The sequence below is a fragment of the Alligator sinensis genome, unplaced genomic scaffold (assembly GCF_000455745.1).
Source record: "Alligator sinensis unplaced genomic scaffold, ASM45574v1 scaffold417_1, whole genome shotgun sequence".
NCBI classification, from domain to species: Eukaryota; Metazoa; Chordata; order Crocodylia; family Alligatoridae; genus Alligator; species Alligator sinensis.
Genome location: NW_005842433.1, coordinates 1,260,165 through 1,281,576, shown reverse-complemented (window position 1 = coordinate 1,281,576; position 21,412 = coordinate 1,260,165). Strand labels below are relative to the sequence as shown.

General features: G+C 42.4%; 2 protein-coding genes across 7 annotated transcripts in view; one reads left to right on the top strand and one right to left on the bottom strand.

The window, feature by feature from the left end:
• LOC102374835 (vacuolar protein 8-like) overlaps nt 1-16,583 on the top strand; it is a 58,919-nt gene extending 42,336 nt beyond the window's left edge. For 2 of the 4 annotated variants that reach the window (XM_025211845.1, XM_025211843.1), the window contains 4 exons: nt 5,214-5,328; nt 7,683-7,817; nt 10,307-10,432; nt 12,158-13,060. In XM_025211845.1, coding sequence (XP_025067630.1) covers nt 5,214-5,328; nt 7,683-7,817; nt 10,307-10,432; nt 12,158-12,279 — 498 coding nt within the window. In that variant the 3' untranslated portion in view covers nt 12,280-13,060. Of the gene's footprint in view, nt 1-5,213; nt 5,329-6,897; nt 7,639-7,682; nt 7,818-10,306; nt 10,433-12,157; nt 13,061-16,457 lie in introns of those variants that run through there. The other 2 variants (XM_025211844.1, XM_025211846.1) reach the window with 2 other exon arrangements.
• Nucleotides 16,124-21,412, bottom strand: part of MAP7 (microtubule associated protein 7) — a 175,831-nt gene continuing 170,542 nt past the window's right edge. For all 3 annotated transcript variants that reach the window (XM_006030267.3, XM_025211842.1, XM_014523022.2), the window contains 2 exons: nt 18,620-18,846; nt 16,124-17,894 (listed from right to left, as the gene is read on the bottom strand). In XM_006030267.3, coding sequence (XP_006030329.1) covers nt 17,884-17,894; nt 18,620-18,846 — 238 coding nt within the window. In that variant the 3' untranslated portion in view covers nt 16,124-17,883. The remainder of the gene's footprint in view (nt 17,895-18,619; nt 18,847-21,412) is intronic.

Here is a 21,412-nt window from a genome sequence, read left to right as displayed (position 1 = left end):
TTCAGCAGCCGTGGATGGAGGTCATCCGGGCCTGCTGACTTGTACCCATCCAGCTTCTCCAGGAGCTCCTTAACTATTTCAGAACTAACTGTAGGCGGACTGGTGCCATGTGGACATCCGTCAATGGTCGAGGTGGGGGAATTGGCTTGGTTGGTACTTAGAAATACTGAAGCGAAGAACTCATTGAAGAGCTCCGCTTTTTTCCACGCGTCAACCACCAACTGTCCTGATCTGTCCTGCAGGGGTCCTATGTTGCTCTGAGCTTTCCTTTTGCCCACTATATACCTGAAGAAGGACTTTTTATTGTCCAACATCTTTATCAACGATGCGGACATTGGTGTCAGAAGTGTGCTGGCCAAGTTTGCCGATGACACTAAACTTTGGGGCATAGCGTCCACACCTGAGGATAGGCTAGTGATCCAGGCTGACTTGGATAAGCTTAGTAAGTGGACGGATATAAACCTGATGACATTCAATACTAAAAAATGCAAGGTACTCCAGCTCAGGGGAAAAAACCCCACAGTATGCTTATAGGCTTGGCAGTGCTATGCTTGCTAGCACCATGGCTGAAAGAGACTTGGGGGTCCTGATTAACCACAAGATGAACATGAGCAACCAATGTGATGTCACAGCTGGTAAAGCAAACAGAACTCTGACTTGCATCCATAGATGCTTCTCAAGTAAATCCCAGGATGTCATCCTCCCACTGTATTCGGCCTTGGTGAGGCTGCAGCTGGAGTGCTGCATCCAATTCTGGGCTTCACAATTCAAGAAGGATGTTGAGAAACTTGAGAGAGTCCAAAGGAGAGCCACGTGCATGATCAGAGGGCAAGAGAATAGGCCTTATGATGAGAGGCTGAGAACCATGGGACTCTTCAGCTTGGAAAAGCACAGGCTCAGGGGGGATCTGGTGGCTGCCTATAAGTACGTAAGGGTCTGGGGGAACGCCTGTTCACCAGAGCGCCCCAAGGGATAACAAGGACCAACGGTCATAAACTCCTCCGTGACCATTTTAGGCTGGGCGTAAGGTAAAACTTCTTGACTGTCCGAGCCCCCAAGGCCTGGAATAGATTTTCCGCAGAAGTGGTGCAGGCACCTACTCTGGACTCTTTTAAGAAACGTTTAGATGTTTAACTTGCTGGGATCTTTTCCTGCCCCTGAGGCAGGGGGCTGGACTTGATGATCTTCAAGGTCCCTTCCAGCCCTAATGTCTAGGAATCTATGAATCTTTAGTTTCTCTTCATATGGAAGCCCCTCCACACCACTAGTCAACCTTGTTGCTCTTTTCTGTACCTTCTCTAATTCTTCTATATCCTTTTTTGAGGTGTGGGGACCAGAACTGGGCAAAGTATTCAAAGTGTGGACACATCATGGATTTATAAAGGGGCATGATGATACTTTCCATTTTGTTTACAATTCCCTTCATAATAATCCTTTTGCCTTTTTGACAACTGCTGAGCCAAATGAGTCAATATTTTAGCGAACTGTCCACAATGATTCCCAGATCTCTTTGCTTTGTGGTAACAGCTGTAACAATTACTGTATAGCCCATCATAGTATAGATATAGTTTGGGTTATTTTTGCCCAGAAGCATCACTTTACAATCATCTATCTTAAATTTAATCTGCCATTTAATTATCTGTTTGCTCAATAGTGCCAGTTCCTTCTGTATTTTTCAGAGCCCACCTTGGTCTTTATTGCTTTGAATAATTTTGTGTCATCCACAAATTTGGCCACCTTGATACTCACCCCCTTTGCCAGATCATTTACAAATATGTTAAACAGCACTAGTCCCAACACAGATCCCTGGGGGACCCCGCTGTTTATTCCTTTTCATCCTGAAAACTGACCGTTTATACTCACTCTTCACTTTCTATTTTAAAGCTAATTTCTAATCCAAAAGTGGGCATTTCCTGTAATCTCGTGACCACCTAATTTAATTAGTAAGACCCTCTGATTGGGGAACTTGTCAAAGGCTTTTTGGAAGTCCAAAAATACACTATGTCAACTGGATCACCCTGATCCACCTGCTTATTGACATCCTCAAAAAACTCTAGTAGGTTGGTGAAGCATGATTTCCCTTTGACAAAACCACATTGATTCCTCCCCAGCAAGTCATGTTCATCCATGTGCTGAACAATTCTTTTATTACTGTTTTCACCAGTTTTCCAGAAGATAAACTCACTGGCCTGTAGCTCCCTGCATCACCTTTACAGCCTTTCTAAAATATTGGAGTCACAAGCAGCAACCTTCCAGGCCTCTAGTACTGAAGCTGTTTTTAGTGATAGGTTTCATACTACAGTTAAGAACTCAGGAATTTCTAATCTGAGCTCCTTCAGGACCTTAGGGAGAATGCCATCAGGTCCTGGTACTGTTTAGTTTATCAGTTTCTTCTACCACCTCATATACTGAAACCTCAGTTTGGTCAGCTCCACTGACTCATCCCTAGAGAGGAGTGGATTTGGTGAGGGAATCTCCCTAACACCTTCCACAATGAAGATAGATGCAAAAAATGCATTTAGTTTCTTGACGGTGATTTCTCATCTTTTAGTGCCCCATTTATACCCTGATCATCCAAAGGTCCAACTGACTCTGTGGCAGGTCTTTGGCTTCTAATGTACTTAACGAAAGTTTTATTGTTATTGTTTGGCTTCTAATGTACTTAACGAAAGTTTTATTGTTTTTGTGTCTCTAGCAAGTTTCTCAAATTCTTTTTAGCTGGCCGTATTACAGTTTTACATCCGATTTGCCAGAGTTTTTGCTTTTTTTTTATTTCCTCATTTGAATTTGTCTGTCGCTTTTTGAAAGAATCCTTTCTTGTGGTTCTTACCTCTGCAGCTCTGTCATTAAACCATGCTGGCTTTCTTTTGGTCCATTTTCTCTTGTTCTGATTTGTGGTAATGCACTTGTTCTGTGCCTCTAATATGTTGTTCTTTAGCAGTTCCCATGCTGTTTGCACATTCTTCATCTTCTGTCTAATTAGATTCCTCATTTTGGTGTAGTCTCCCTTTTTAAAGTGAAAGACTACTCTGGTAGATTTTCTACTTGTCTCCCCTCCTACATGGATGTCAAACCCAACTGCACTGTGGTCACTATTGCAGAGCGGCTCACTAACATTTACCCTTTACAACAAATCCAGTGCACTGCTTAGGACAGCCTTTCTTCTTGTAGGTTCCAAGATTAACTACTCCAAGAAGCAGCCTTTTATAACTTCAAGAAATTTGGTCTCTAAATCACAGCCTGATGTTAGATGAACCCAGTCTATTTGTGGATAGCTGAAGTCACCCATTACTACTGGGTTTTCTGGTTGAGGGTCAATAGTATATTCCCAGACATACTTTTTTTCTATTGAAACCTAGAATTTCTATCAAAAAGTCTGATACCTCTTTTATCAGTTCAAAAATCAACACTATTTGATTTGATGGAATCTTTGATGTAGAGTGCCACTTCCCCACCAGTATATCCTATTCTACCATTCCTGTATAATTTGTATCTTGGTATTATAGCATCCCATTGATTTTCCGTATTCCGCCATGTTTCACAGATACCTATTATGTCAATATCATTATTTACTGCTAGTTCCCCTACCTTTAATCTTAGACTTCTAGCTCTAGTATAAAAGCATGTGCACTTTTTATTGGTGCCTGGTTGGCTTCTTTGTGACTTTATAACCATTAAAGGTATTTGCCTGTGCTTGTCTTTTCCGTTTCTTATCTTCATTTTTTATTGCTTCATCTCTACAGGGTGTGTCAACCTGAACTGTGTACTGTTCTGCACCTGTCAGCTTTCTCCCTATTTTTAGTCTAAAAGCTGTTCTACCACCTTTTTAATATTATGTGTCAGCAGTTCGGTAACATTTTGGCTCAGGTGGAGACCATCCCAGACTCCCCCTATTCCAAAAGGTCACCCAGTTCTCTACTCTGAAGCTCTGCTTGTCTAACTGGCCCTGTGCATGGTACTGGAAGCATTTCAGAGAATGCTACCATGGAAGTCCTGGGCTTTACCTCCTACCTTGTAGCATAAATTTAGCTTAAATTGTGATAGTGACCTAAATGTAGGTCATTATCTTCAAGTTTTGGCTACAAGGTTAACTGGAGGTCACAATATGATGCAAACACCTATCAACTCACCACAACTCTCCCTTGTATCATTGATTTAGGTTCAGCAAAGTATTTGGCTACTTTCTTTTTTAGCTTCTGAGTGGGGGGGACCTCAGTTTCTTTTACAGTTCAGACCTACCAGGGGACACATCAGACCTGACAAGGAACTGCTGTCTGGAGTGGCTTTTCCTCAAACTGCTTCCAGGTGTTGGAGTGTGGTGACTTATCCAGATCCATGAGTAAACTGGGGCACATGATGTCCTGGCCTTTGGCTAGAAAGTCTTGTGCACTGTACTGCCAAGTGATGTGCATTAAAGATTTAAAAAAACAAAGAAAACCAAAAAAATATATTAACAAGTGACTTAAAATGCCAATGTTTCTTCAGTATTTCGGGTCTTTCTTTGACTTCAGTGGACATACCATAGTTATGTTGCTGGAGCTAATGCTGGATGGATGGATAAATATATCATGAAGTTTTTAAAACTATATTTTCCATGTGCTTTACCAAAAGACTGTAGATGCACACAACTGTGTAAACACTTTGCAAGCTGATATGACACTGCAAGGTTTGGCAACATAATGGTGCCTATCCCTTGCTGATTACTCTAATGAAACCACACCTCAGCTATCTTGTGCGTTTGAATGCCAAAAAATTGTCAGACATTTGGTGGCAATTCTGAGGAAAGCAATCTGTACCACACAGCATGCAGTATGCTAGCATTTTGGCTCTATGTCAAAATATCAGCACTTGCTGACATTGTTGTGAAGCACAGACAGGCACAAAGACTCATATCATGATATTTTGTGACCCTAAGAGACATCTGAGGTCATAGAAAGATCTTAAAACCATTGTGAGATATGCGATTGTTTATTTGAAATCAGGATAGTCCCTGAAAACTCTGAGATGTGGGATTAGTTTCTTCTCTTTCCCAACAGAATTTGGTGTTCCCAACACATCTTGTTCTATTCTTAGTAAGCCCAGGGGCCATTTTAACCACTGATCTATTTGATCCTCAGTACACCTATGAATTAGTACATATTTCTAACCCTCTTGGAAAGTACAAAGCACCGTGTAAGTACTAAATATTATCTTTCTTTCTTTTTTTGGTATAGAGAATCATGGAAAGCTCCTGTTCTGAAGGACTCCTCTATACTATCCTCTCTCCTGATGTTCAAGAAGAACCTCTTCATTATGTGATAGCTTGTCTTGCTGAGCTGGCAAAGCATGGTAGGGGAGCAATTACACCGTAAGCTGCTTAATCTCTCAGTGTGCACACATATTTCATTACTGATAATAAGGACTGAACAAAGGTAGGTGAGCATGCACACACACACACAGTGGGCCCAATTTTTCTCTCTTTAAAGGAAAAGGGAGTTTTACCATTAACTATGAGAAGAGTAAAATTAGGTCTACCGCACTGATATGATAAACAGACCTTATTGTTTGAAGGCTTTCCTTTTGAACTATTTAAGCTTTAAACTGCCCTAATCAAATTCATTTTGCCTAATCTTTTTCTGGTAGATGGCTTAGCCACTTTTACTTGTAATGTCTCTCTGCTAGTATTGGTGGATTAACCTTATAGCAGCTGAGAGCAACTTAAAAAAGACGAAAAGGCCCAAATGCAAACTTGCTTTCCTTTTTCCATTGTAGTTTTTTGTGCAGTGATTTCATATTGTAAAGGGTTCAAAACTGACTGCGCTGGAGACCCAAACTCCATCAGCAGGACACAGACTTGTTGGCACAGCTCCTATTTTGGCCTGACTCCAGAACCCAAGGGGTGAACACTGCCAATGCTTTCCCCCTTGCCCACTGTGAATTTGTTGCCAGGGAAAAAGGGGTGAGAGGCAGTGGCCTCTGGGTTCTGGAGCTATGCCAAGGTGCCAGTTCCAGCAGGAACCAAGCTGGCAAACCAGTGAACTCAGAGAGCTCACCACACGTGTTGCATAGGCAAATGGGGTGTGACTGCACCCCCTTGCATCTCCTCTAGATCTGTCCCTGCCACAATGTGCCTCATCCACTCTCTGGCGTAGGTCAAAAGACTATGCCTGGCTCAGGACCACTCTATCTGTTGCCTTCTTGCTGCAATTGCCAGCCAGGGTGGTGATTTATGTTGGTTAGTTTAATGAAGTGGACTTGGGTCCAGTGATGAAAGGATCAGTTGAGACCACCAGATCAAAGTGGCTTTTGGATTTCATAGAATGGCTCAGTGTCAGGATGGGTTGTGGGTGGCCATGTAGTGGGGGTTACCCAGGGTCAGAAAAATCAATCAAAGTCTGAGGGAAATGTGCAGAATCCAAGTGTAAGAGAGTCAGGAAGTCAGAAGATCCATCTGGGGAACCGAGTCAGAGATCCAGAGGGTTGGACAGAGCGTGGGGTCAAGAGACTAGCCAGGTCAGGTATCTGGGAGATGAAACCAGAGTCGGGTTAGGGAGGCAAGGGCCAGGTCAAACTCACGGTCTGTGGGTAAGGTGGGTCAGGTAGCCAGAGGCACAAACCCAGGGTGAGGCAGCCTGGGTACAAGATTGAGCCTTGTTGCCCAGATGCTTCCTCTTCTGGCTCAGGGGTTTTTATAGGAAGGCATCAAGGGTCAGCTGACCCTGGCTGGCCACTCCGGTTGCATGAAGTGGGCACATGGCTAGGCCCAGATATCAGGTTGTGACCACCTATGCCCACCTCAATGCTCAGCTGAGGAGCTGACAGACTGGGGTGAGTGGCTGCTCGAGGGTCAAGGCCACAGCCCGACACTCAGTGTTTGGCGTTCCATTATAAAAGTGATTAGCCTTTCTGACTCTTCAGGCAAATTTCATTGAGTTCACAACCTGAGGATTTGACTTGGCACCGTTGGACCTGGAATCCAAAGTTCTGTATGCTTTCTGCTCCTCCAGCTGTGCAAAGGGCTTTCCTATTTCAACACAATGGACGCATCTACACGTCGCCATACGGTAACCTTGCTACAGCTCCGTGCTTTAGTACTTCCTTTTGGAGGTACGTGTGCTGACTTTTTTTTCAGGGCCTCAGCTACCAGGTCCACTCTGACACCTATAAGGTGGAACAGGATCCTCTTTAGTACTTTTGGAAGTACTAAAGCTTCAGTACGAATGGTTACTGCGCCATGCGCACAACGCACAGTTAGATTTTGCCACTATGTTGCGGTGTACTATATTGGGGGAGTGTGCTGCTACGGTGACATAGCTGGCTATCACATGTAGACCCACGTAATTGCTACACTGCCATAGCGCACCACATGGTGACGTAGTGTATCTCTGCGTCATCGCAGGGCAACATGGAGATGTATCCAATGAAGCAGATCCTGTTCCACCTTTTAGGTGCCTGAGTGGACCTGGTAGCAGAGGCCCTGGAAAAAAGTCATCATACCTACTTTTGTAACACACCATCACTTTACTGTGAAGACTGTCACAAATAACAGGAAGGGGAGCCAACCATTTGTGTACACTTTTTCAGAGAATCAAGCTGCATGGAGTAGGCTCCCACTTAGTTGCCTAGTAAGTGCAATAAGATCTGGCTCTATGGCTTTTTGCCTGCTTTGTCATTTAGCCTTTTTATCCCTTCCTGTCTCCCAGAAGGATCTGCCTTCCACATGCTACAGTGGATGGATGAATCCCTAATAAAATGCTTAGTGAAACTAGCTGGCCAACTGCAACATACAGAGCCCTCATTTCAAGCTGCGTCCATTATCCAGCATGTGATATGTCATGGTAAGTGCTATGAGTGGAATTTAATTGTATTTTCAACACATTCATAGATGCACTAAAAGTGAAGTGTCAAGTCTGAGTCTTTTCAGCCTTCAGTCACCAAATAGACATTAGTATTTCTTTCATCTTTCATCTTGTCTCAGAAATACTTCATCAGTATAATGTAGCCTCCCATCACTTTATGAAGACATGCGAGTATTGCTGCTCCCATTTTACAGATAAGGGCACTTCAGCTTAGAAAACTTGATTTGGTGAAATAGAGAAGCCAAGGCAGAGGTAGAGCTACAACTCATCATACTGATTCCTATGTTTAATTTACAGAACTATCCCACTGTATACCAGCTGAGGGTCTAATGCAGGGGTGGGCAATTATTTCGGCTGGTGGGACATTTAACGAGTTTTGGTGAGCTGTCAAGGGCTGCACGCACAAAATCTTTCAGAATATATCATTTTAACAAACTGTAGATAAAAAATAAATCACATATTAAAAATCAAACATCTACTATAACATATATTAATTTTATTTCAAAAAATAATTTTTGTCCTGATTTGTGGGGGGGGGGGGTTAGTGTATATAGAGGCGATTACATAGTAGCTCAAAATAAAGTCTTACTCTTGTATATTGTGTGCGTGGTGGGGGTGAGCATGTGTGTAGGGGGCTGAAGGTACATTAGGTCCTGGGAGCCAGCCAGGGGTGGGGGGGAGGGAGAAAGGAAGCAGAGGGTCAAGGGGTGCATGCAGCAGAGCTTGCCTGGGCAGCGCAGATGTGGTTTACTTCCCATCCCATCCAACCCATGGCTACCCTTGTGGTGCTCCTCATGGGACCAAGCCCTAGCCAATCCCACCCAGGGCAGCCGGCTCCTGCCTGCACCAGCCAGCGTGCATAGCTTTCTGGCAAGGCTGCAATCCGCCCATCCAGCCATCTGCAGGTGGCTACTCATCATGCTGGGTGGGCAGAGTAGGTGGAAGGCAGCTGGAAGCTGGAGCCCCCCATGCTGAGGCAGGAGCTGCCTGGCTGCAGCTTCCCCCTGGCCTGGCTGGGCACATCTTGCCTGACGCACACCCTTACAGTGGCCTCCACTTTCCCGCACTACCTGCTGCCTGGTGTACTTTTGTGGCTGGGGCAGGAGCGGGGGGAAACTTTGTGGCTGCAGCAGCAGCTGGAGAAATCCTGCTGGGAAGCTGTGAGTGCTGGCTGGGGCTGGGGCAGTGCTGTTGGCTGACATGGGGTGGATGCAGGCAGGAGCACAGCACGGGCTGCTCCAGGCAGGGCTCAGCCCCATGCAGAGCACTGTGGGAGCAGCTGTAGGCAGGATACAATCAACTGGTGGGCCAAATTCAGCCTGCAGGCTGCATTTTGTCTGTCTCTGTTCTAGTGCTTAGTCTTCTGCTTTAGCCATCTAGCAATGTGATGAAAGTCCTTAAACAGGACAGACAAAGAGGTGGGCATGTGTAAAACACATTTCTCACCATGTGGAATATAAAGGAAACTATTTTGAGCATATTTCAGATCACAAACATGATCATTCTCCCTACTTCACCGGACTGAATATTTTAGTCCAAGCCATATGGCTGCATTGCCCTTCAATCAGTAAAAGAGGCTGCAAACTTTTGAAGCAAGAAGTTCCACCTGGGTTGATTTCAGATGCACCCACTGAAAAACAGCTAGTTTTCTCATCCTCAGTCCTTAATAAATGATTTGGAGCCCTTGGGAATGTAGATCTTTGAGAATTCAGCCAGTAATCTCTGAATTCCTTTTCGAGATAATGAAAGGAATATTACATTAGCAGCTGAGATAATAAGTAGCTCTGTGCCCAGTGCATTTGCTCAATGATCCTTAGATCCTTTCAGTTTACCAAGTAAAAAGTATATTTGTGGTCGATAGAAATGCAGAAAGAGTCTGCATCTTTCCCTGACACCGCTCTCCAAGGAAAGGGGGAGCTACATTTCAAATTCTTTCCCATTCTGACTCAAGAGGAATTAGGAATGAAAGGATCTAACGAGGGAAAACTCAAACCTACTTCAATCCTTGCATCAAACGTCTTAAAACAGAGAAAAACCTTATTTGGTGTTTGGCTGCCTGAAGGCACAAATCCTGCATAGAGCTTTTGACATATTTACATATTTATGAACTAGATGAGGCAGTATGAAGGGCTAATTCATAGTTTGAGAAGTCCATGAACCAGCACATGCTTCACATAACTATTAGCCTCCCGTTGCAGCAGCTTTTTCAGCAGAAATCATGCATGCAATTTAGCTGAAATATCCATGACAGTGATGGTTCATAACATGAGGAGGCCCTTTTATTGTCCTGTACAATTAGAATAGAGCATGTACTGGGAAAAGGCGTGCTGAGACAGCCAGTAATGATAACATTTTGAAATGGCATCACATGTTTAGCTTGGTTTCAGACACTGCCCTACAAAATCAATTACAAATTAATGTTTTAATTGTTTCTCTTTGTTCTTCTGCTCCCTTGCCCTTTGTTGTAGAAAAGGTGAGGTCTCTGCTGAAATGCCACATTAAGGAGATTCAATGCTACCTAATGAATTTTCTCACCCACCAAGAGATTCGCTTTCAGCAGCTGGGCATTTCCACCGTCTGCAAATTACAGGAAGGTATGTCCCATGATCCCTCAGTCCTCAGTACCAGTATATAGGATACAAGGCACAGCTAAATCTTGACTGTTTATGTCAACGTGCTACATTTGCTGCATTAGAGCAAAAATTTCACATGCAGTTCTCATCACTGGAAGAGGTATGTAATTTTCCCTGACACTTCACCCTTCAAGAAGGGTGTATCCAGGGGTAGCAATCACCTTGGCCCTTTTAAGACATGATTAGTTAACAAAAAAGAACATTTTTCACAGATTAAAGATGATGGCATTTGAGTGTTTGAAAATGAAAAGGCTTTATCATGAGTTGTCCCTGATGAAGGGACATAGAAGGCCAATTATACAACTTTATTCAATATTACATAGAGGTGGGTGTGTTCTTTGTGTGACAAAGCTGCTTGTGCGATGAAACGAGGCAGTACTGGGCAAAGTTCAAAATCCATATCCAAAACAAATGCTGGTTTGATTAAACAAATGAGCAAATAGAAGCATGGATGGCAGTCATTAAAAATGAACATCTGCTACTACCTACGTAACTCCTATAAAACATGTACAAAGATCACACACCAGTTACCTTCTTGCTAGTGCTTCCTTGCTTAAATTGTCTTTATATAAGAAGTGGGGGATGAATAATGGTCTTCCCTTATCACCTTTTTGTCTTTTACATAGGATCATAGGGCAGTAGGGCTGGAAGGGACATCAATTAGGTCAGCCTCTGCTCAGAGCGAGATCATCCCTGACTGAATCATTTCAATCAAAGTTCTAACTTGGTCTTGAAAATTTCCAGGGATAGAGATTCCTCAACTTCTCTAGGCAGCCTGTTCTACTGGTTGACCAGCCTTATAGTCAGAAGTTTCTTATTAATTTCCAACCTAAAATTTCTTCTGCTGCAGTTTGGGGCAGTTGCTCCTAGTCTGGTCACCTAGAGTGACAGAGAATAGTCAATCACCATCCTTTTCATAATTTCCATGCAGGTATTTAAAGACTTATCAAATCTCCTTTCAGTCCACGGGGGGCATTGTATAAGGTTGACAGGCCTAAAGTTTAATCTGATTTAGTATCAATGAAGCTTTCTGGACAATGCTTTCCCATTTCTGGAAACCTATCTAGTTCATAACATGAGGACAGTAAAATATATTTAAAAATCTATATGACGTATCATCCTCTGAAAGATAGTAATATAAAAATCTGACTGAGCAGGCCTATCAAACCAAACGAAAAGGAAATGGTAGAGCCCATCTCCTAGGACTACTCATTTATGTCCTTTAAAACTGTATAGTATTTTTGGATGGAAAACTAGACATCAGATGAAAGAATGCATCCAAAATAATAAATAAATACATCACATATACATGTGCTCTGAGTCAGCTTCATGGCCTACCTGTATCATTCTGTAGTGTTTATATGAGAAATCGTAGCATTGCACTCAACCTTTTGAGATCTGGGGTGAATTGATCGGGGAAGATAAGTGGCATACCCTCCCATGAAGATGAAACCCTAAATGTGGGGATAGTCTTTGTTTTCCTTTTTGTGGTAATGGAATATTGTGTATGTTTACTGGAGATTATAGCATATGTGTATCACATATAACACAGTAAGGCATATACCTGTTTATTGTGGAAAGAATAACTAAATTCCATAGACATTTAATAGGAGGAGTATGTATTTTGGCAGGACACTTCATTTGTGTGGGCTGGATAATCACACACTGGTTTTCCTTTGTTCTTAGATCCAGAATTTTCATTAGCCATCAGGCAAAGTCAACTGATGGAGCATCTTGAGAGGGTCCATCAACAGACAGAAGAAACGCAAAAGCTTCTAAGGGTGGTTATCAACCACATGGACATTTAACTCCTTTGTTAGTCAGCCCATGGAAGCTTTAAGAAGAATGTACGCAGGGTCTGGTCTTCTTTCAGACTAGATTTCATGCTGCCCTATTTGTTTACATAAAGAGAATGCGGTACAGTTACTTGTCTTTGTTCAATGCCAGCTAGAGTTTGAACAATGCTTCTATGCAGTGGCCGATGGCTTGCTCTTGACTTTAGAATGTGTTTTGGACCAAATCCTGAAGACTCTGAGTCTGAGTCATCATTGCTCCAGGGCTCTCTCTGCCAGCAGAACTGGTGCAGAGAAAACAGCAACTATCACTCTAAGTCTCCTTGATGAATACTATTGGTGCAAGGATTCTTTCTGGCAGTTTTGGAGGGTCCCCTTGCACAAGTTTGCGCCTCAGTCTACAGAGCAGGCAGGGCAGGGGGAAGGGTCCTAAAGTTGCCCAGATGTGAGATAGATGTGTCCAGTCCAGTCTTTCACCTTTAGTAATTCTGCACTCCACAGAATTCTGCAAAGAAGCTGGAGAATACGGTCATGGAGGCGTGGTGTGAGGCACCCCATTGCATCATACTTACCTGTGTCAAGGGTGGATCAAGATGAATAGGGAAAGTGCAGTGTCTTCTTTCAGTCTATAGCAGTCGTCCAGGGATGATGCTCCCACTCATGATCTGACTGCTTCCTTGCACCCATTGTTAGCACCCTGTAGTTCCAACCTCCAAACTGCAACTCTTGAAGACCTTTGATCTCCCAAACTGCATTAACATATTAAAAATGCAAACTCCCCCCCCCCCCAAAAAAAAAGACCCCTGTGAAAGAATGCACGTAAGAAAGTACCTTGCAGTCTTGCTGGTGTAATCCTAGACCTTCTGTGCTCTTTGGTTGTCCTCCATTGTTAAACTGGATTGTAGGTCTACTTGTCCTGGAAGCATCTTCTATTGTACTATGTAAATAACAATAAACCATTGATTTCAGAAGTGTGCTGCCCTCCCATAAGGACTGACACCTCCTTAGTAAATATAGATACATTTCCCAGATGTGTGAACAGAAGTGAGACAAGCTGCTTTGCTCAGCAAGTGCAGTTTGGGTCACAAGTAGAATACCAGAGGGTTTATACACTCTCATGAACAGGGACCAGAGCATTGATTGTCAGCCAGGGTGCCATGGCAACCTGAGGTGCAACAAGGTCCTTTGAAGGGTTCTGTGAGTTGTGAAGAGATAAGAAAGCTATGAGGCGATAAACTGGTCAGTGCAGGTTCAGGCTTGTTGATGCCTCCCCCAATGCCTGGCCCCTGTGCCATAACTGAGGAGGAGCAAGTGGGGCAACCACCTGGGTATTAACTCAGGGTGCAGAACAGGGCAAAAAAAGTGTTTGCTGTTGGCAGTCCTGTAATTACAAGAGTGATCGCAGTGGCAAACAGAAATGTCCACTGCCCTGTGCCCCGGGTGCCTGATCGCATCCTGGTGGTGTTGACTGGTCATTTTCCGAGTAGGTAAGCACTGTAATATATAAATTCATTTTTGAAACTTGGCACCACTCAATTCACAAAACTTATAATGGAGGGGTGCTTCAAGTCCAACGAGAGAGGCCTTGAGTCCAAGAAGGTTGGCAAACCACTGGGAGAGGAATCTTTCCCCAGAAGAATGAACATGTTCTTCCTTAACTCTTGGCTTCACTTCCCTGAATCTCAGACATTTTGCAGAACAAGTTGCTATTCTTCCAGGCTCTGAAGGAGAGAAGAGGACCACTACTTTTGTCCATCTTGAAATTTATTTTCTGTGGGGCATTATTTACTCATCCATCTAAAGGTCTAGTACCTTCTTTTGATGATACAAGAACTTAGAGAACCCAGCACTTTCTCCGTGTAAGAGAAAGATATGAAGTATGTATGCTGGTAAGGACCTGGTTCCAGGAGGGCCATATACCTCCCAAACCTACTGACTTGCACAGGCACTGCTGAGACTTGCTCCCCCTCCCCTCTGCCCCCCAGCCTGGAATTAGGCCATTGGTTGTCAAAACCTTTCAGCCTATAGAGATGTAGGAGTCTTTGGCAATGAGATGCAAAATGAAAATGGGGGGTGTGGGGCTGATATTTGGAAAAGCATGGAAATGAAATACTCAGCAGCTGTTGTGGTAGCAGCATGGCACCTTAGAAAAATCTTCCTCTGGGCTCTTTTTATTGTTACTAATTGGTTCCTTATAACAGTAAAATCTTTTTGGCAATTAGCAGCTAAGACACAGCTTACTCAAATCTTCCTATAGAAAAATAAAAAAAATTGTTAAGCAGGGAAAACAGGAGCCATGGTTAGACACCCAGGCTTATGTAAAGTGAAGAAAAAATTTCCATTTCCACACACAATATTCAAGAACTTTTTTTTTAAATTCTCATCTTGCAAGATGCCAAAACACCTAACTACAGAGTGTTAAATTTATTAGCAGATGTAGTATGAAGTGCTGAAATGGCATGGTCACAAATTGAATAAGTAATTCCAGGGAGAATTGGATTTAAAACCTTAGTACAATGAACTATTCTTCAGGTGAACTTATATTAATTGCAGAAAGAAGGCTATACTACTGTAGGACACAGGACAATATGCTACGAACAAGAAAGAAGTACTCACATGAAAATCAGCTCATCTGGTGCTTCCTATTGTATTAGTAGTTTTAGCTAATTGTAATAATCATATATAACTCTAGCAGAAAGGAAAATGGGACATCGCCCAGTGGGAATGAGATGATGAACAGAAGAGAGAAAATGCAAGATAAACTAAAATGTAATGATGAATAACCCTGCTTTGGTGATGCAATGATTAATGTAATGGACAAAATTGCTAAAGAGCACTTATGTGAGCACTTCATTTTTGTGCTGTGAGACTTAATTAAAGCAATGAGGTGAATCTGTTCAATCCACAACAATAATCTAGTTGCTATGAAAGATTATGACTCTACACTTTCTAACAATTTAAGTGAGGCTTTTACAATTCCTAGATCTGTCCTACTGAATTAGTCACACAGCATCTGACTGTGCAGATGGTTGAAACAGTGATGGCAGCAGTTATGAAGCTGACTCTATTAAATACCATGATCACCTACATCTCTTAACAGCCACCCCCTCCCCACCACCTTTGAAAGAAGATCAAAAGTTACTTTTTCTTTCCATTCAAAATCCTCTTGTAAATACAGATGGGTCAAAAACAGTACTTTGAATCTTAGCTCCTTTGAATTTTTGTAGAATACTGATCCAAATCCCTAAATCTGAACATACCACCTATTGTTTGGATTAAATGTCAAACCACAAAAGGAAAAGTGTCCCAGTTCAACAAAGGACTTAAGAAAGTGCATTACATAAAGGACTTCCATAAGTCATATTGATTTCAGTGATGAATCAAGGGGTTTGGTCTAAAATTTAATGAGAACAATTTATGATATCTCAAAGTGTAATTCAATACCCTTAAATTTAATTTGAATCTAGTTTTGCATATCAACTCCTCAGCCCAATCCTAGTTGTAAATGACCCCATACTATTTGCCTGACAAAAAGATCAGAGCAGTGGGAGCCAGCGTTTCTGGCAGGCATGTCACAAATTAAGCCTTGTGCCCTCTCTCTAAATGCCGCTCCCCCTGCTTCATCTGTTACTCTGCTTCCTGCCCTGAGCTCCCTGTCCTATCTGCTATTCTGCTTTCTGTTCCCTGCCCTATTTGCCACTGTGCTCCCCAATCTATACACAGAGCTTGCCTGTGGCATGTGTACTGCAGGTTGGCCCCATTTGGATTAGAGGCCGAGAGTAGCTGTAACAAACTGGTCCCTGGTTCAAACTAACGTAACATGACAACCAAAAATATAAAAAAGTATAAATATTTCAAACAAATTTTATTTGGTTCTTACATGCTATATAGATTCAAAGAAATAAAACTACATGTGTTTAAGTATAATATTTATATACATGGAGACCTGTGAAGAAAGCGGAAAAGGAACCCAATTAATTTTGTTATAGCACAAACTATTACTGAGACATTCTGACCGAATGGCTTTATGATCTGGCAGGTAAAGTATCTCGTAAGTGAACTCCCCAGGACTTAAGACCATCTCCTTTATAGTAAGACACACATCTTGCAGCTGTATTAAGTCAGCCCATTAAAACATTCTTACTAAAACAGTTTCTCTATTAATAGATTTTCTGCACTTTTGCTCCTGATAGGCCTGATCCAGTGCCCAGTGAAGTTCATCAAAAGAATCTTCCTGGGGCACATCCTCAACTGGTGCGAACGACTGTAACTCCTCAGTTGACGCCAGCTGTGAATTTGCCCCGTTGACTTCAGTGAATACTGCATCAAGACCTGGTAGGATCTCTCAAGAACAATGAATAAGTAGTAATTTCTACTGATCAGAGCACTGTTCATAAACACAAAAAGTCCAGGATTTTAGTCATGCTCAGCAGCAGCAAAAGTGACATGGGTGGGATGATGAAAGTGAAACTGGTGTCGGTGGGATAAAGAGGAATGGTAAGATTCTAGTCACTATCCTACAGTAAAATGTACTGCATTTTAAAAATTCACATTAAACAAACAAATAAAGCAGCAACTGACCCATTATTTTCTGTTTGCTCTGAAACGAGCAAAACTAAGGAGCTCTGGGATCTTCTCCCACATTCGAGTTTTCACACCATCTTCATCATCTGGTAAGGCAAAGAAAACTCCCTCCATTGTTGGGAACAGCAGCATTCCACAGGAGTTGGAATTGTGTGTGTATGTATAGCTTTTACAGTGGAGTGAACATGAATGTAACTAATAAAATCAAGTTTGCAATATCATTTTATTACATTTTTCTAATTTATTCAATTAAATTATTTATTTTTGTTTACTGAACAAAATCCATAAATACATCATCTAGGAGAACAACAGGTTTTCCTTGTGTCCATGAAAAAATAACGCTCTCAAATTTTCACATTTTAAAACCTGCTCCATTTTGTTTCTTTTTTTCCCCAAAGAAAAGGTAAGAAGAGCATAGTGACATCTGAATTTACAGAATGTCCATGTCATAGGTTACATTTACAAGAACCTGATACAGAAGCCTACACTTTGCCCCCATAATTAAGAGTTCTCTGCAATAACATTTAAACCAACAGGTTTAAATGAAACACCATGTTAGCCCTACTTGTAGGGCTCTGAGGTGTTTATTTTTCAAGTATTAGATCCAGAAAATGTAAAAGATTCTTTGCCAATTTTTACATTTATATCTTTTAAAACCAAATACCCATCTTCAAAAAACAAAACAAAAAATCAGGCCCTTTGCCCCTATCAGCCCATTACTTTCAGATTCCAGTGTCTTTGTCTTAAAGATGCAGAAAGTATCCATTTACTAAATAAAGAGGCTTGTTGGAAAAAGCAATTCTAAGTAATGCACATGAAGCATGATTTCTAATGGTGAAAACTATTAGATAGAAAGGTATTCCAAATCTATTCCCCATCATTTCTTCTGCTGGTTTTGCTAAGGTCCTTTCAAAAAGATATCCAAGAAATCTTTAGAAAAACTGGAGAGAAAATAAAACACTCCTTCATAGTATGGAAGGAAATCCACCGGCTGCAGAGATGCTTGCTTCACCTTTGGTTGCTCAGAAGAAATGGTTAGATAACCTCTGTAATAAAAGGTAGTAAAAAAAGAAGAACAGATTATTAGACAGGAATGATATTTATCCAAAAATCCTGTTTACATAGCACTTTCAGTGACTGACCCTTTTGCTCAAATTTTCTAAGCACCGAGGAGGAAAATGTTGCCACCTGTCTGATTTACCTTGCAATATTCATGCTTCTGTTCATACCCAATAGATAAAAAGTAACAGTCTGCTGCTTTGCACTGACTGTGGCTGCAGACAAAACCTTCTGTAGCAAATATCAGAAAGTAACCTGATAAGGGGAGTTATTCAGAATTTGAATCACAAAAACAGCAGCCATATCCCACTCCCCTCCCCTCCCTGAAGAGCATACCACAGTTTTATATTTGAAGCTGTAGAACAGGCTGGCTGTTCTCAATCAGCTAATTGTGTATTCGCTATGCCATGCTGCCAGGTAAGAGCATCACACAAACATTTTAATGTAGCCTCATGAGGCAATGAATGCAGGGGTAACTAGAAACTCTGAAATTAAACTTAAGATTCAACACAATTCCCATAGTACTCTGCATGTACACACACCTTTGCAAGTGCATAGTAAGACATGTTCCATGCTCCAAAAAGCTTACAGCCTAAGGGGCTTAAATTAGCGATCTGGTTATATACATCAATTAAATACTTCATATTTTCTGTCAATTACAATGTGCAATATTACAATATTACAATTTTTTAATGATGTAGAGCAAACCTACCTGCTGTTTGATGTGTTTGAACAGTATCTACCTGAGGCAATAGAGTCCCCTTATCATCAAAGGCTAAAATTGGATTTAAAGGAATTCCAGGGCTATTGCTTCCATCATTGTTCAAGGAATCTAATCTGGATGGTTTAGATCCAATGGGTAAGTTTATGAACTCTTCAAAGTTCTCATTCTGCACAGACATTCCATTCTCATTCGGATTTTTTTCTGGATTGAAATTACTAGAAACAAAAATATAAATATAACTTCCTAACACAGTTCATGTGTGTGTCTAACATACAATCAAAAACTGAAACCCAATATTCCTCACATTTTAGAGGATGTTCAGTTCCCAAAGTTGTTGGGGCAGTGGTGAGCTAATGAACCAAGCATTACATTTCACTCTTATTAGCAACCCACATTTCTTTTCTCCCTAAAGCAAATTTCTGTTTTTTAGGAAAAAAAAGATCTCTCAGTGGACTGAAAAAAAGGCCCTCAGCACTCTAGCATACCCTTCATTAGAACCTGGATAACGTCTACATGAATATATTCCAGCTGATCTGTCAATATCAAGATATCACACTGAAAGAAATGCACTCTGAACGAGCAAAATTACAAGTGGAAAAGACCGTGTGAATCTAGAGTGATTTAGTGCCTTCTAAAACTCAGTTACTCAACTAATAGTCATAGTACATACATATCACAGAGATAATCTTCAGACCTGTTCTGTTCAATAATGTTCCATTGCAGTGCAGGAGATGTATTCAATGCACCTGCTGATTTTATGTCCATATGCTATACCTAGGTATGACAGTCGACTTCACGCACATTATAGTATTGGAAAGTGATTGATGACACCGTTTGTTTTCTGTTATGTCCATTCACTGTGGAAAATGCAGATTTTGTCCTCTGAAAGAGCAAAACGTGGGAAATCATGGGTTTCCCCTTGTAGGCTGGCAAAGTTCTGGCCTGCAGGGAGATGTTTGGGGCTAGGGGGAGCAGGATGCAGGGGGTGCATCACATGCATGTGGCCAGCAATACAGCCAGGCAACAGAAAGCAACTCTCTCAGCTGTCTGCAGGTAAGTCTATAGGGGGTGGGAGGGGGCATGGGGGTGGAAGGGGGGCAGCCTGAGGACCCCATGGTGAGGGAGAGAGTGGGGCAGGGCTGGTGGCTGGTACTGGGGTTGCTGCCCAGCTGGGGTGGTGCATGGGGCCCAGGGCCAGAATGCACAGCTATGGGGGCCCAGCTGGGGAAGTGGGACAGAGCCACAGGCGGCTTGTCCAGGTGGGCAGGGAGGAGTCTGGCTCCCCACCGCTGTGCACACACCATGCTGCCACTGCTGGTGCCTTGCCATGGTGGGGAGGGAGTGCATTGCCACAGCAGCATGGCTGGCATGGGTTTCTGGTGGCGGCGGCAGCACCACCAAACCTCTCCACCTTCCTATACTGGGCTTAACCCACTGGCCCGCAGAGGCCCCAGGAGGAGGGCAGCAGAGTGGGGAGCCCCGAGACCTGCAGCAGGCAGGCCCACATCCTCCCCTGTCCCTATGGGCTCTGCTTAGATCTGCTCAGGCCATGACACCTGTGGGAGGTGAGGGAGGCAGGCATATGTCCCACCTTTGCATTTTGAAAAGGTGGTCACCCTACTAACACTATCCTAGTAGGATAATGAGAGCAATAAGGCTAATCAAAAGAAAGCAATGAATCACTAGAATCAATTGCTTATTTGGCTCATTTCCCTTTTATTTTTCAATTTCTTTGTTCACATGGACGTGAAAGGGGATTTAGGTCTTGGCACCAGCACACAGACCTGTAGCCTGGGTCTCCGAGCAAGCAGAGTTCTAGAGTAGGGGAGCACAGACCACAGTAATAAATAAATCAGCCAAATCCTCCCTGCTTCTTGACTTGGGCTCCATTGGGCAACTGGAGGGTTTCAAGCATTCTGAATCCAGAAATTCAATCCATAGACTATTTAAAATTATGCAATTACTAGAGGCCAAATCTTGACCATGCCCCCTACTCATCTTCCTAAGAGGCACTGATGGTGCAAAATACAACACAAGTTGTAATGGGGAGGCAAGGGGGTACCAAATGGTACAAGATGTGTTGAGTTCAATCCTTGTACATCACCAAACACAAATCAGCATAAAGTGGTATGTGGGGAGTGCACATGGAGAGCTTTAGCCAGTGGATGCATCACTGTGCAGAGCAATTAGCTGTTAAATGTAATCTCTCTGGGAGGTAAGAGTGCAACAGCTGTAAAGGCTCCAAAAACCTGTGGACTACAGTGAGCAGCTTTGTTGTTGCTCCCATTCCCTAGGAATTCTGGTGGATACTTCCCTGTGCGAACCTATTTACTCAGGCTTTGCAAAAAAAAGAGAACTCAAGCTATTTTATCAAAGCCCTCTAAAACCAAATGCAAGACCTTTTTTGGCTTAAGCCAAACCTTATTTAACATATAATCCACTTCAGACATTTACTAAAGATACTGAGTCATTCAGCAGCATCATTTTCCATGTTGCTGCTTTTCTTTGTATAGTATACTACATGCCTTCTATTTCTGTTGATGCTGGTAGGTCGTATTTATTCCTTTCTCACTCTGCCTGCTTGCAGGTTCTTTCTACACTGAATATGATGCTACCTGACAGTCATTATTAGGGAGGCACATATTGTATTATAATCATCAAGGTGCATTTAAAATGGAGAAATAATTAGCATTTAGTAGCTGCCTTATGCAATTACGAAATGGCTTTATGCAGTTCATCTAGCATGGTTCAGTGCTCAGTGTCACTGCCAGAACTTTTCTC